At 39.1% G+C, this 14,190-nt stretch overlaps 1 protein-coding gene across 2 annotated transcripts in view; it reads left to right on the forward strand.

The window, feature by feature from the left end:
- PIK3C3 (phosphatidylinositol 3-kinase catalytic subunit type 3) overlaps positions 1-14,190 on the forward strand; it is a 136,879-nt gene that overhangs the window by 86,242 nt on the left and 36,447 nt on the right. Inside the window, exons 20-21 of one of the 2 annotated variants that reach the window (XM_063076906.1) lie at positions 6,220-6,304; positions 11,977-12,051. In XM_063076906.1, the coding sequence (XP_062932976.1) occupies positions 6,220-6,304; positions 11,977-12,051 (160 nt within the window). The remainder of the gene's footprint in view (positions 1-6,219; positions 6,305-11,976; positions 12,052-14,190) is intronic. The other variant, XM_063076907.1, reaches the window with a different exon arrangement.

Raw genomic sequence — 14,190 nt, forward strand, 5'->3', positions numbered from 1 at the left:
TCATCTATCAGTTCTTTACAGTTGTGGTCCGGGGAGCCAGACTCAGCAGGCAGGAGCATGGCTGGATTCAGTGTCCGCACTGTTTCAATGCGCACCTGGTGGTTTTCACAGAGGAGTACTAAATAGTGAGTCATCCTGGAGTTTGTCAGCCATTTGTATCCCCAACTGTTCATTAGGGTGGTCACCGCATGTGGGACCTTTACATTGAGATTTTGTCCCAGAGTGAGTTTATCTGTCTCTTGGATTAAGGTGATGGTGGCTGCCAAGGCCTGCAGGCAAGGTGGCCAGCCGGCTGTCACAGTATCCAACTGTTTGGACAAGTATGTCATCAGCCTCTGCTAGGGTCCTGTGGTTTGCATGAGGACCCCCACAGCCATATGATCTCTCTCATATAGAAAGAGGTTGAAGTCCCAAGTTATATCTGGAATTTTAAGGGCAGGAGCCTGGGTCAACAGAGTTTTAATGTCCAAAAATACATGTTCTTGCTCCGGACCTCACATTAGAGGCTCCTTTCCAGCTCCTTTAAGTGTTTTATATAAGGGCTTGGCCTTTTCTGAGTATCCTGGTATCCAGATTCGACAGAAGCCGGCAGCCCCAAGGAACTCTTGACTTTTCTTTTGGTGTCTGGTCAGGGTATGGCACAAACGGCTTGTTTCCTTTCTATTTTCAGTGAGTGGCGTCCTTCAGAGATGTAGTACCGTAGGTATCTGACCTTCTGTTGGCATATCTGTGTCTTTTCCCATGACATATTTTATGCTAAGTCAGAGAGCAGACTCAGTAGGGCTCTTGTTCCTTCCCAGCAGTTTTCCTGTGTGGGACTAGCCAGGAGGATGTCATCAACATATTGAAGCAGAATGCAATTCGACCTGTCTCCTTGAAAGACAGCTAAGTCCAAAGCCAGTGACTCTCCAAAGGGTGTAGGTGAATTTTGAATCCTTGTGGCAGCTTAGTCCAAGTTAGTTGAGTCCTTCCAGTGCGGGGATTTTCCCATTCAAGGACAAACAGTGGCTGACTTTTAGTTGCCAGTCAGAGACAGAAGAAGGTGTCTTTGAGGTTGAGGCAAGAGAACCATCTATCCTGTACAGAGAGCAGACTCAGGAGCGTGTATGGATTGGGCACCGTGGGGGGGAGGGTGACAGCTGCCTTATTCACAGCTTGCAGATCCTGGACTGGATGGTACCACTTTCCGTTGGGCTTCTTGACCGGCAGGAGCAGTGTGTTCCAGGGCGATTAGCACTCCACCAAGATTCTTGCTTCTTGCAACTGGTGGATGTGCTCCTGGATTTCCAATTGAGCTTCCCACGGGATCAGGTATTGTTTTACCCTGACTGGTTTGGCCCCTGGTTTTAGCTCTATGATTATTGGGGCATGGTTCGTTGCCATACCTGGGGGTCCCAATTCTTCCCAGACTGAGGGAAAGTCTCTAAAGAAGCAGTCTCAAGAGATCCGGTAGTCCTGTGTTTGAGTCTTCTTTAGCCTCAGTGTATAGGCATCATTTCTCTTCTCCAGGCACTGTTACAGCTATCATTAGGGTCTCCTGGTTACTTAAAGTTAAATGACTTGTTTCCCCAGGTGTGAAGGTTATTTGTGTACCTAGTTTTCTCAGCAAAACCCTTCCTAGTAGAGGCACCGGACAGTCAGGTAAATAGGGGAATTCATGAGTCACCTTGTGACCACTCAGGTGGCAAGTTCAGGCCTTGCAGAATGGCTGCTGTATGTGCCCCTGTTGCACCAATGATAGTAGTTTTCTGACCTGAAAACGGAGCTACTTGGCCGGTGACTACGGTATGTTTTGCTGTGGTATCCACCATGAAAGTCATAGGTTGGCCCCCTACCACCATTTTGACCATGGGCTCCTGGGGCCCAGGAACAGGGATCCCAGTCTCCCCTAATCTGAGTCTATTCATGTAAAGCCAATGAGGTTCTGGAACTCCTGGCTGGATGGTTCAGGCTTATATTTTCTTTCTAGTTTGTGCCTTGTCTTCGGACATTGGTTGGGGTTTCTCCCCACTTTTTGGGCACTCACTTTTCCAATGGCCAAACTCCCTGTAGAAAGCATACTGGTGTTGGACTGTAGGAGTGTCCATCCTCCTCCTTGATGGCTTTTTTTTTTTTTTTTTTTTTTCGATGTGGCGTTCCAGTTCAGATTGAGTGCTGCCAGGAGTGCCACCTTCTGTCTTAGGCATTTGTCCGCTTCCTTCAGGGCCTCCCGGTCTCGATTGATGAATACCTTGTTGGCCTCCTCCAGAAGCCGTGTGGCACTCATCCTTGCAAAACCTTCCAGCTTTTGAAGTTTGTGACAAATATCAGCACAAGACTGGGACACAATGGCTGCATTGACCATCTGTTGATTCTCAGCTGCTTTGGGGTCAAATGGTGTGTAGATCTGGAAGGCTTCACATATTTTTCATAAAACTCAGCAGGTGGCTCATCAGGCCTCTGGGTTATGATGATTGTTTTGGCACCTGCTTTTTTCCTTTGGAGAAGGGCCTCTCTATATCAGCAGAGTTGATTTCTCCATTCTTCTTCGTTGAAGTCCCAGTTCAGCACCATGTCTGGTGCAGTGTCTCTTGCCCCGGTCTCAGGATCCATGGCGGCTGCAGATGCCTGCTTTTGCAACCATTGTCTAGCCCGGTCAGGATGCATGGCCATTCCTTGGTGTTGAAGAGGGTGAGGAGTAGCTGGCAGTCTTCCCAGGTGGGTTAATAGTAGAAGAGGGGGCACCCTGGCTGCACACTACCATCTGGATTGATCTGCTGTGGGCCTTGGGTCTCCCATAGGGGCATCTGGAAGGCTGAAACCTGTTGGGCCAAGCGGAGTTGCCTCTCCACCAGTTTAGGACTTTCAGGACTTTAGGGCTCACTGGTGATGATGCTGGTGGGAGCCAATAGGACTGACATTGGAGGTCTGTCTGGCACTGGGTGCCTGAGGCCAGGTGTCTCCTCAGGAATGGGGTATGGTAGAGGAAAAAACTCTTCATCAGGATCCCTTTCGTATATATGTTTTTTCATCTCTCACCCTTTACACTCTGACTTCCGGACTGTTCACGCAGCAAGGACCATACTCTTTCCCTTATGAATGCAGAACCAGACCCAGGGTGGCAGAGTCAGTCAGCAGTCTATATATGGAAACTGATCTGGGTGTCCTGGCTCCCCTGAAATGACCTTATAAACAGCTCGAAACATTGGGAGGTCTAATGTCCCTTCCGGAAGCCATCCAACCCCAAAGGTAGGCCATTCTAATTCACACAGGGTCTGGAATTTCCTGAGGGTCATGTTACTTCTGTACTCCCCAGAGAAGCCTTTCTGAAAATTTTTAAGATATAATTAAGGGCAGTAGGTTTTGAGGCACTTGTCCCCATGTTTAATTCCATCCTCCATTTTTGTCTCAGGCACTTATGTCCTAAATAGCGTTGGTGCTGTCACTCAACTAAATGTCTAACCAAGCAAACAAAGTGAAAAGAGGAGCAGTGGGGTCCAGTTTAACCTAGTCGCAATTGGCGGGGTCAGCCCATTTCGCTGACACGGTAATTGGTAAAAACAGTTTTCCCCACTGCAGTTGGCACAAAGGAGAAAAATACCTACTAGATTCAAATCAGAAACAGAGCATAGCCAGGCTGCACCTGTTCAGTAGTGGGTATAGTCCAACCAAACAACAGAAGAGGGCTCAGACATTCAGAGAAAGGTAAAGAGGATTAAGCATTGCCTTGCAGAATTTTGGCTGGGGTAGTACTAGCAGCAGAGACATGGGAGCAAAATAGTCCCCGTGGCCACTTACCTCTTGCAGCTAGAGTCCCCTCTGGTGCCCTAAGCCTTTCAGTTTTTGCCAGTGACCAAATTAGAAATTAACAACGTACCAATGTACCCAGCAGTAAAGCAAGCAACACTTTACTAAAAAGGAGACAGACTAATGTAAAAGGAGGTGGGTTCCCCTCCAAGCGGCTGGGTAGGTGCTTCATCCCTGGGGATATGAAACTCATGCATGGGAGGGAAACTCTATGGCAGAATGTGCAATGGATCTCCTGGAGTAAACAACACAAAAGAAGTGTCACTTCTCAGGAGTCAAGTAAACACCTCCTAGGTCTGAAAAGAAGCGTTCACCTCTCTTTCAAGGACGCTAGAGGGCACTCAAACATCAAACATGGACAAAGGCTTTTCCTCCGCTGGTGTGGGACCCCTCCCAGTTCCCTCCCTGCTTCAGAGTCACAAGACAGACAAGGGTGGGAGCTGCTCTTCTCCCAGAGGAGGAGGAAGACCACACAGGCGTCTGCCTAGCTGTGCCCCTTGTATGGACTGTTGGGCCCATCTTGGCTAAGGTGTACCCATATAAACCCCAGGCTTGGTCCAGTCCGTTTCTGGACTGGAATACCATTATGCCATGCAATGTGACCACAAAACCACAGGTTAAGACCCACTCGGACACCGCTTTTATCACTTGATGCCACAAATATCACACATTCATTCACACTCTCACACAGAAGTTAAATATTTCTCTCCTGTAAACCCTGACCTGAGCTGAACAGAAGGCCTTTGCCACAAAGTCCCAGCACAGAGAAGCCCTGCCATAGGGCTTTGACCAGATAGGCCTTAAAGGCCCAGTACAGTAGTTCAGGGACCAATCGGGCACTCAAAGAGGCCCTTTTGGAAGGTGATCAAGCTCCCCTTCCCCCTGGAGGTGGGCCTGTACGTGGGGAGGGTGCCTACCTGTCCTGCAAGTAATGATGGGTGGGATTTCTGGCTGGTCCTTTCCCTCTGCTGAGTCTGTTCAATAGGAGCTCTTTAGGGTCAGTGAGGTCCCGATGGAACCAAAGCCCTGACAAATAGCCAGGCGGTGCCTCCCTCAGTCCTTCCTGGTGTCACCAATCCAGCCAAGCCTCACGTCCAAACCGGTGGCTCAAGGGGCCAGTATGAATCGCTTCCGGCCCATGCACCAGAAAATGTTGTGGAAGTGAACTCAGCAAGGAAGCAGTCGAATACTTGGAGGGTTGGAGAGCCAGAAGTTTATTACGCTAGCAGGCCCAGATGAGCTCGTGCTCTGAATACCTGGACCCCAAACCTAGATCTGACAAAGCTTTTTATAAGTGGACTCTTCCAGGGCTTTTATATATTTCTTTCTTTTCTCAGTATTTCAGCTAGCATATGAGGTCTGTGCGGATAAGCTCTTGTTACAAAAGCCAAAAGAGCAAGCTGTGATTAATAGCCAGAGAAAACATAGTTTCAAGGACAAGATATTACTTCAAGAAAAAAGCAGGCTTGTAAGAAAATTATTTCAGCATTTTTCCCAACAGATCTGTGTAAATAGTTTAGTTGAATCATAGGGTATTCTTATTATCAACTTTACTTGGTAATTAAAAGTTGTTTTCAAAAATAGTTGTGCCTTTTGTTTTTCTTGTTGCTACACATCCTTGATTAATCTTAGTATTGCCAGACTTCTCACTTTTGATATTTCATTGTGTTTTTAGTTTGCATTTCCCTGATTATCCACAGGGTTAAGCATTTAAACATATATGTGTAGACCGTTTATTTTCTCTGTGAAGTCCTTGTTCACATCTTTTGCCCATGATCCTTTTGGGTTGTTGGTGTTTTCTTGTGGATTTATAGGGGTTCTTTATATATTCTAGATACAGATCCTACATCAGACATAGCTGGTGTTTAAAAAAGCTGAAAACATAGGATAAACTTATTTTTTTAACAGTATGTTACTTGTATTTTCAAATAATATGCTCTGTTTTTCTTCAACATTTAAATATGAAAGAATAGGCCAGGTTGGTAATGGGGGGGATACTTTAAACATAATATTTTCCCCAGTGTTTCCAATTTCTTTGGACACTCTAGTGCATTTATTTACCCTTTAATTCGTTTGTTCAGTCAGCATCTCTCTTACTGGATTTTTACTAAGCTTGCTTGCTTGCTTATTTATTTATTTACTTATTTATTTCTCTCTCCCCCCCTCCCCCTCTCCCCCTCTCCCCCTCTCCCCCTCTCCCCCTCTCTCCCTCTCTCCCTCTCTCCCTCTCTCCCTCCCTTCCTCCCTCCCTCTCTCCTGGGAATATTTTTTTTTTTTTTGCACCTGGCTGGTAAGGGAATCCAAACCCTTAATCTTGGTGTTGTAACACTAAGTTTTTAGACCAGAAACTTGCTGGTCATTATTTACAATTTCAGAGTGCCTAATTTATTTGATTGTATTGAGTTTTTAAACATGTAAATAATGTGTTTTCAGAACTTTTTTAGAAAATATGCACCAAGTGAGAATGGGCCAAATGGGATCAGTGCTGAAGTCATGGATACTTATGTTAAAAGCTGTGGTAAGTTTTTCAGGCTATTACTTTCTATAGATATCTTTGAATAAAGAAAAACAGGCCATCCTGATATTGTCGTATTTATATATATATATATATATATATATATATATATTTAGATCATGATAAGATTTAGATGCTCTATAAGAAGAGTAGAAGATATGTATAAAATGTTGATAAAAGAAGTCATCAGTGCTTTGACCTAATAGTAGTAACAAGATGTAAATTCTACTTGGTCTTTAATGGATGTGTCTTTGCAATCACTTAACTATTTTACAATTATAAGTTACCTCTTCCTGGAAGTTTTTATTTGTCCCTTGATCTTTTTCTGTTTTTGACTACCTGCAATTAAGCAGACAATGGGAAAAATTTGAGTCAGAAATAATTGTGTTAATAATTGTGTTAGATAAAACTCAAGAACTAAAATAACATTGTTATGTTGAGAGGGTGCCTCTTAGGGTATTTTAAAGTCAGTACTTATGGTTTGTTCCCAGAAATAAGTAAGTAGTAGCATGCCATAGGGATTAATTTATGTTCTTCAATCAGTTCTGCCTGTCTTCATGAAGCTTATATTCTAAAGGCTTATTTTTTACTTCTTATTTTTTTAAGAGATTTTTAAAAATAACTAGATCATTTAAGTGAGGATTAATAAAGGAGTTGATACTAGAGTTGGGCCCTGAGTGATATATGGTATATAAAAGAGTACTTCAAAAAGTTAATGGAAAAATAGAATTGAAAGATAATACAAATCTTTCCATGAAAATTTTCTAAATACCCTTGTAATACATTGTACCTGTTTTATATACACATTATGTTTATGTCCATATTTATACCTATATTTAAAGCTGGAGAGAGCAAAAACAGGATTTTCTAGGCATTTAACAACAATTTTAAAACTTGCGTATTATTTTATGTCTTAGAAATTGCTTTTTTATACACAGTAATTTTTTTGTTTTTTGCAACACTCCTTTGAAATAGTATTACAGATTATTTGGGGCCTTATAACATATTCCCAAGGTTGTTCCTGATGATACATTTTTGGCTGAGAAGCATATATAATATTCCTAGGAACTTTGAGAACACTGAAATAAAATTGTGTGTGTGTATGTGTATATATATTAGAATTCTTTATAGTTGTAATTCTTATTTTTACTATAGAAATATAAACATACTGTAGGAATATATTACATATAAGTGAGTTTGCTCATAAACATGATTACATATAGACAGTGTATTTAGATTTAAAGACTTAAAAACACTAATTGAAGCATTCAAGAGAATATGTTTTCCCCTTGCTTTTTTACTCTATTTCTCCCTTCTTTCCCTCCCACCCTTTCTGCTTTTCTTCCTTTCTTTCACCCATTTCTCTTCTTTTCTGCTTTTCTCAGACCTTCAAGTCTGTGTTTTCTGTGCTCTAAAAATATTTCATGTCATCTATAGGCTTGACTAACTAGACTGGACATCCAAAATAGCTGGCAATTTATACTGTCGTTTAGGTAGACTTGTTAATTGAATTACCTACACATGGCTTCTCTGTGGCTTGGGTATCTAAGAGACAGAAAGTGGAAAATGTTGGTTTCTGAAGACCTGGTCTGGGAAGCTGCTACTATATCATTTCTGTAATATTCTGTTGGTCAGAGCAGTCATAGAGCCTGCCTAGATTTGAAAGGACAGAATATAATCCAACCTCTGAATGAAAACCAGTTCTCAGTACCTTGTTATGTGAAGTATTTTGCATGCCGTAAGGTAACTATTTTTTATCTTTTTATTTAACTTTCAGAGTAGTTATTGCGAACTTTTTTAAGTCATGAATCTGTTTAATAAAGGGATGTTTACTTTTTCCACTTGAAATACGTGCACACATACCCCTTATAAATATTGACTAAAATTTGAAAATCCTGTTCACTTAGTAAAATTATCCGAACACTATTTGTGTATTTTATGTAAACGCTTAATGTCATAGCATTCTGTTTTTTATATAATGGTCCATTTTTCCACAAAAGCTAATAAAAAGTATGGCTTTTTCATTTGGAAGAAATAGCAATTTAAATTATCATACCTGTTGGACAGTTAAATTCAAATTAGATCATGTTCTTCTCTTTTTCCCCATCATTACATTGCACGTTTACTTATTCCTTAGCAACTGATTTGATGGCAGGCTTTCTCTTCATCGGGAGTAGCCTTCTCTTTTCTATGTCTTGCTGTGTTACAGAATAATCTGTTGTGTTTTAGTAAGTTTGATAGCTGTTTAGGTAATAATGTTGGAGGGTGAAAGCCATTATCTGAATTTTTCATTAAAGGATTCAATACTTAACAAATTTGCTGTTTTGCACTAGAATCTGATTGTTAGGCATTATCATATAGATCTATGTGTAACTTTCATTTTGGAAAGTAATGTTTTAGTTTTTTGCCAGGGCGTGAGAGGAAGAAAGTGTTAATAGTTTTGGTGACATCCTTTTCCAGATTATACAAGGTGTCAAAGTCTACCTCATGCAAGCAAATATGAGAATACTGATTATTCTCATACACACATATCTTTAGTTAATAAAAAGAAATAAGATCATTTAGTCATCTATTTTTTTCTATACTTTACTGCAAGTCAAATTTGTTTTATAAACCAATTTCAAGATGATGTATATATCTCACATGGGGTCAGAAAACTAACAAACAGCATCCTTTTGACAAGATCTTCTTGGACAAGTATAGTGTTTCCATTGTGTAATTAGAGAATAATTTCAGTTTCCCTAAAAATTCTGTAATAGATCTACTCTGGGCCATCTCCAGTCATTCCGAGTATTAATTAGGTTTCGCCTCAACATTTCACTCTCACTTTCTCAAATTTTTTTTTGAGGACATAGTCTTTGTTTAAAGTGCCCTCTAAGTATTGATACTTTAAATTATTGAAGCATCTTAAGTGCTCATCTCCACAATTAAATATAGCCATATATATATATTTGTATACACATGCACACACACACATGCACACACACACAAAGTTGGTGGAGAAATTTGAATTACCTTTTAATTGTTTCCTCGTGTATATGTGTGTGTATATGTATATTTGTATATGTTTACATATGAAGGAGTGAGGATCATGTTATCTCCCTTGAATAAAAAAATTATCAATATAACCATCAAGCATATTTATGGCCATAACCCATGAGGCAGGGTTAAAGACTTATATATTTTCTATTTCCATTGGGGAAAAAAAAAAATTCAATAATAATGAAATATTGTAAAAGCAAATTTGATGATGAGGGGTAGTTTATACTAATATCGTGCTTTATTAGTAGGGACAGGTATAATTCATATGTGTCTAGCTACATGTAAATTTTAAGTCAAAAATACTGTTGCTGCACATGTGAATCAGTATTCGCTAATGATAGCTTAAACACTTTGAAAGAAAGTCAATAGTGATACAGTTAAACTAATTGTAATTTATAATTTGAGAAAAAAAGAATAGTAAGTAGTTCCATAGAACAACTCAGGTGCACTAATACACAATGACATTCTTTTTGAAAATTGAAGGAGTTTCAACTGTCTTCATATGCACATTATCAGTAGTTTTCTACCCTTGAGTGGCAGCCGGATTTCTAAGTGAATCATATATTAGAGGAAGAGTACTAAGTTCTAATGTGTTCTCAGTGTGCTGAGTTTCTCTTTATGAATACCAAATTTAATATCCCTCAGTAAATCACTTAGTAGTTTTTCAGTGGGGAGCCTTTAGTCATTTGTGAAATTGCATATTTTGCTGCCGTTTTAGGGCAGTGCTACTCAAAGTGTAATCTGTGGACCAACAGGATTGGTCTTACCTGGGAGCTTGTTTGTATTACAGAATCTCAGGACTTGATGTTTTGATCAGAATTGCATTTTAACAAGATTCCCAGGTGATTCTTATATACATTAAAACAACAGAGAAGGCTTCTCAAAAATTGGTGTGTGTAACAATTTTTGAAAGTTTGTTAAAATAGACTGTGGTCTCTGTTGTAACCATTCAACCCTGCCATTGTAGTGCTTGAGACAATATGTAAATGAATGGTTGTGACTGCATTCCAATAAATTTCATTAATAAGAACAGGGGTGAACCAGATTTAGCCCTTAAGCTATAGTTTGCTCTCTCTTCATTTAGATGCCCCTCATGTCCCTTCCCCACCAGTGGACCACTAAATGTGTTAACAACTGCATTCAGCTGCAACTAACATAATCTAATTATAGTGGCTTACATACGGAAGAGTTTATTTTATTTGTTGTAACACGACTGGAGGTAAATAATTGCTGTTGTATGTGTTTCAGCTGATTTAAGAGGTTAGGGCCAACCAAAGGCTAGGTGATTCTCTTGGCCTTTTCCTCATGATCCAATGTGACTGCTGCAACTTCAGTCATCATGTTTGCAGTGTAGCCAGGAAGAAGAAAAGGCCTAAAGGGCTAACCTCCCAGCTAAGTTAGTCCCTCTTTAAAAATGCTGTCCATGAAACTGCGTTTGCTTAGATTTCATTGGACACAAATCCCAACCCCATGACCTTGCACAATCTCCTTATTTCCTGGAGCCTGAGATTTTTTCGTTTGAAGGATGGTCATATTACTTACCTGTCCTCATTAAAAGGGTTAGAGATGATGAACATAATATGCATAGCTAAGAGCCTAGCCTTCAGTACATTGTAACTGTGATTATTATTAATTAGTAATTAATGATTTGTCCAGTGATGATACTGTTGATTAAGTCACTTTTGGACTTCTTGAATGGCCTTCACAACCTGACTCAAATGAACTGAGGTTTAAAAGGATTAAACTAAGGTTAAAATATATTTAATTTGAATAGGGCTAATTTGGTCATTAACAGGTGGTCCAATCTTTTTCCTTCATATGGGCTGAAATAAACATATTCTAGTAAATACTATTACTGTTTTTTATGTTTGCAAGTGGTGTTTGTTGTCAAGTTACTAATGGGAGGAACACACGTAGTGGGAAAATATGCTACATAGAGGTGCTGTTTGCTAAATTCTGTTTGAGTAGTTTCGATAAATGCTAGGTTTTCAGACTTTTTTTAGAAGAGAAAGGTAAAACAGAATAATATTGGAGCCGATGACTCTGCCTCTAGCCTTGGTCATATAATTTTTCTTAATACTTTGGAAGGTTATGATATGAACTTTATAAATGCCTTTGCTACTCAAGTGAATGCATTTGATTTTCTGTTTGCTGGCACATCAGGATTGTTGTTGTTTGTTTGTTTTAACCCTGCATTTACTTCTGATATCTTGTAGATAACACGGTTTTGGGTTATGACATGGTTGATAATTGATTTTATGTGTATTTCTGTAGGTACTTTTTCAGTGTCTTTAACATGTGTCCAATTTGAAATGAGAAATGGTACACAAATGTTATAATTAAGTTTCTGAAACCTAATTTAACTTTTGGTACAATTGACTTTATAACTTGACAAAATTCTTTAAGATATTTTTTCTGTTGCAAATAGTAATTTCTTTGAGTTTTAAGTGATAGACTCTTCATAGGATCAAAGATTACAAATATTAGAATTTAGGTGAGAAATCTGAGACAGTAGAGAGTGAATTAAAGTTAAAGTGGCACAGACTGCTTTTATATTCAATGGAATATATAACCTGATCTGCATGTGTTTTTCACAATTATTTTATTGTATTTATTTTTTACTGTTATTGCAGCTGGATATTGCGTGATCACTTACATACTTGGGGTTGGAGACAGGCACCTGGATAACCTTTTGCTAACAAAAACAGGTAACAAATAATGGCTGCTATTGGACATACATTTGATTTTTACCTTGGAACCTACATATTAACAAAATAAGTTGCACAAGTGAAGATAAATCAGAGTCTTACAAGTTTCTTTAAATGATACCTTAGAGGGACATTTAGGGAAACTCACATCCCTTATAAAAATTGCTTTAGTGGTAATCTTATAGATAGTCAGCTAGCCGTTGTTTCTGTACCTGTTATGCCTCTTTTTATGTAAAGCCCACAATGTATGGAAATAGTCCAATCTCTTATTATATAACTCTAGTTAGAATGTTGGAATGTTCCTTCTTTTACCGAACTATGTTTAACTCACTTTAATATCTATCTTTAAATATTTGCTTTTCCCCTTGGAGTTCTATGGAATAATCATTCTCATCTCCCTTCTTCCTGTGAATTCTTTAGCCCCACGTCTTTAAACCCCATCTCTATGCAAACATCTTCCAAACTTACATTTTTCTACTTCAGTCCATTTCATTAACTTCAAATTGAAATATCCAACTGCTTACTTAAAATCCTAAATAAATATGGCTAATTGTAAAATTTGTCCCCTTCCTTGACTACCTGCCAAAAATCTGCTCCTTACCTCATTGTCTCATCTCAATAGATAGAAGCATCATTTACCTAATTGTTCAAACCCTAGACCTAGAAGTCATTCTTGTCTTATTAGCAAATCTTGTCTACTCTTCACCTCCATCATAGATCTATGTTGAAGTTCCTCACTGTCTTCATTTCTACTGCTTTCATCCCGTTTGAAGGCATCAACATATTTTGCCTAAACAATTTGAATAAAATCTGAACTCTTTACTGTGGCCTTGAAGCTTGCCATGCTGGTCTCCTTTATGACACTCCTGCCTCAGACAAGTGCCCTTGTTTCTTTTCTCTGGAAAGCTCTTTTCACAGATTTTTGCAAGTCTGACTTTAGTTATTAAGTCTAAGTTCTAATGGTATCTCCTTAGAGAAATCTTTTCTAAGTTTCTGGTTTGTAATAACATATGTACCTCTTTCTCTATTAGCTTCCACTTATTATGCTATTTTGTTTTCTTTGCAGCATTTATATCTAGCTGAAGTTATCTTTTTTGTTTAATTCAACAAATATTTATTGAACACCTGCTAGATGCTGGGAATACCAAAGGAACAAAACAGACAGAAATCCTTGCCCTCACAGAGTTTGTTGACTTCTTACCATCATCTTCTCCCATTCAGGATGAAAGTTCCATGAGAGCAGGGACCTGTTCATCCAGATTACTGTCAGAGCCTTGAACAACACTTAGCTAAAGTGTTCAATAAATCAGTGTTGAATTTATGAGTGAATAAATATTTCTGCTCTTCTATGTAACCTTTTCTTCTTTGTTCTAAATAATCCAGTTTTTTCACCTTTCTGCAGAAAATAGATTTTCACATTACTCTTTAAATTGATCTCTCTGGTAAGTGTATTTTGTTTTGTTAGTATTTCTCCAAATTGTGATAGCCGGAATTTAACATAGTACTGAAAAGTTTAGAAAGAATTGATACTGAGATGAGAAATGAAGCTAAAGGAAGTTTATTGGCACAGGTGACGCAGTGGAGACATAGGTACAGGACCTAGCCTGCCTGCAATCCCGGGGGTTGGGCTTTTATCCCTTACTATGCAGAGTTTACAGTTCTAATTTGCTGAAGCTTAGGCTAATGAGGTGAAAGTTGAAATGTCCAGTGGGCGCTGCTGGGATGATATGTTAATCAGGTGACTTTTTAGGTTGTTAAGGATTGGTTGTCTTAGTGTGCATAAAGGGTTTTGCAAGTGGACCAATGGCATGAAGTCTTTGTGGTTTATTTTGGAAAGTTTTGTTATGGGGTCCTTCCTAGAAATGTTCCACCCTGTAGGTGGGGCCCCCATCCAGTTAGTGCCAGTGACACTATTTTGAGTATCTATTTCTGAGACTAATAATAATAATAATAATAATAATAATAATAATAATAATAATCAGGAATTTCATATATTCAGTTTTTAATGATTAGATACGAAAAGTCATTTGTGGTAGAATTTGTATGTGTGATGTCATGTCTGTGTCAAGGCCAGGCAGTCCCTCTAAGAACCAAGACTGAAGAAATATAGTCAGATTGTCATGGAGTTTCTCAATTTAT

Source organism: Cynocephalus volans, chromosome 13, assembly GCF_027409185.1.
Source record: "Cynocephalus volans isolate mCynVol1 chromosome 13, mCynVol1.pri, whole genome shotgun sequence".
NCBI classification, from domain to species: Eukaryota; Metazoa; Chordata; class Mammalia; order Dermoptera; family Cynocephalidae; genus Cynocephalus; species Cynocephalus volans.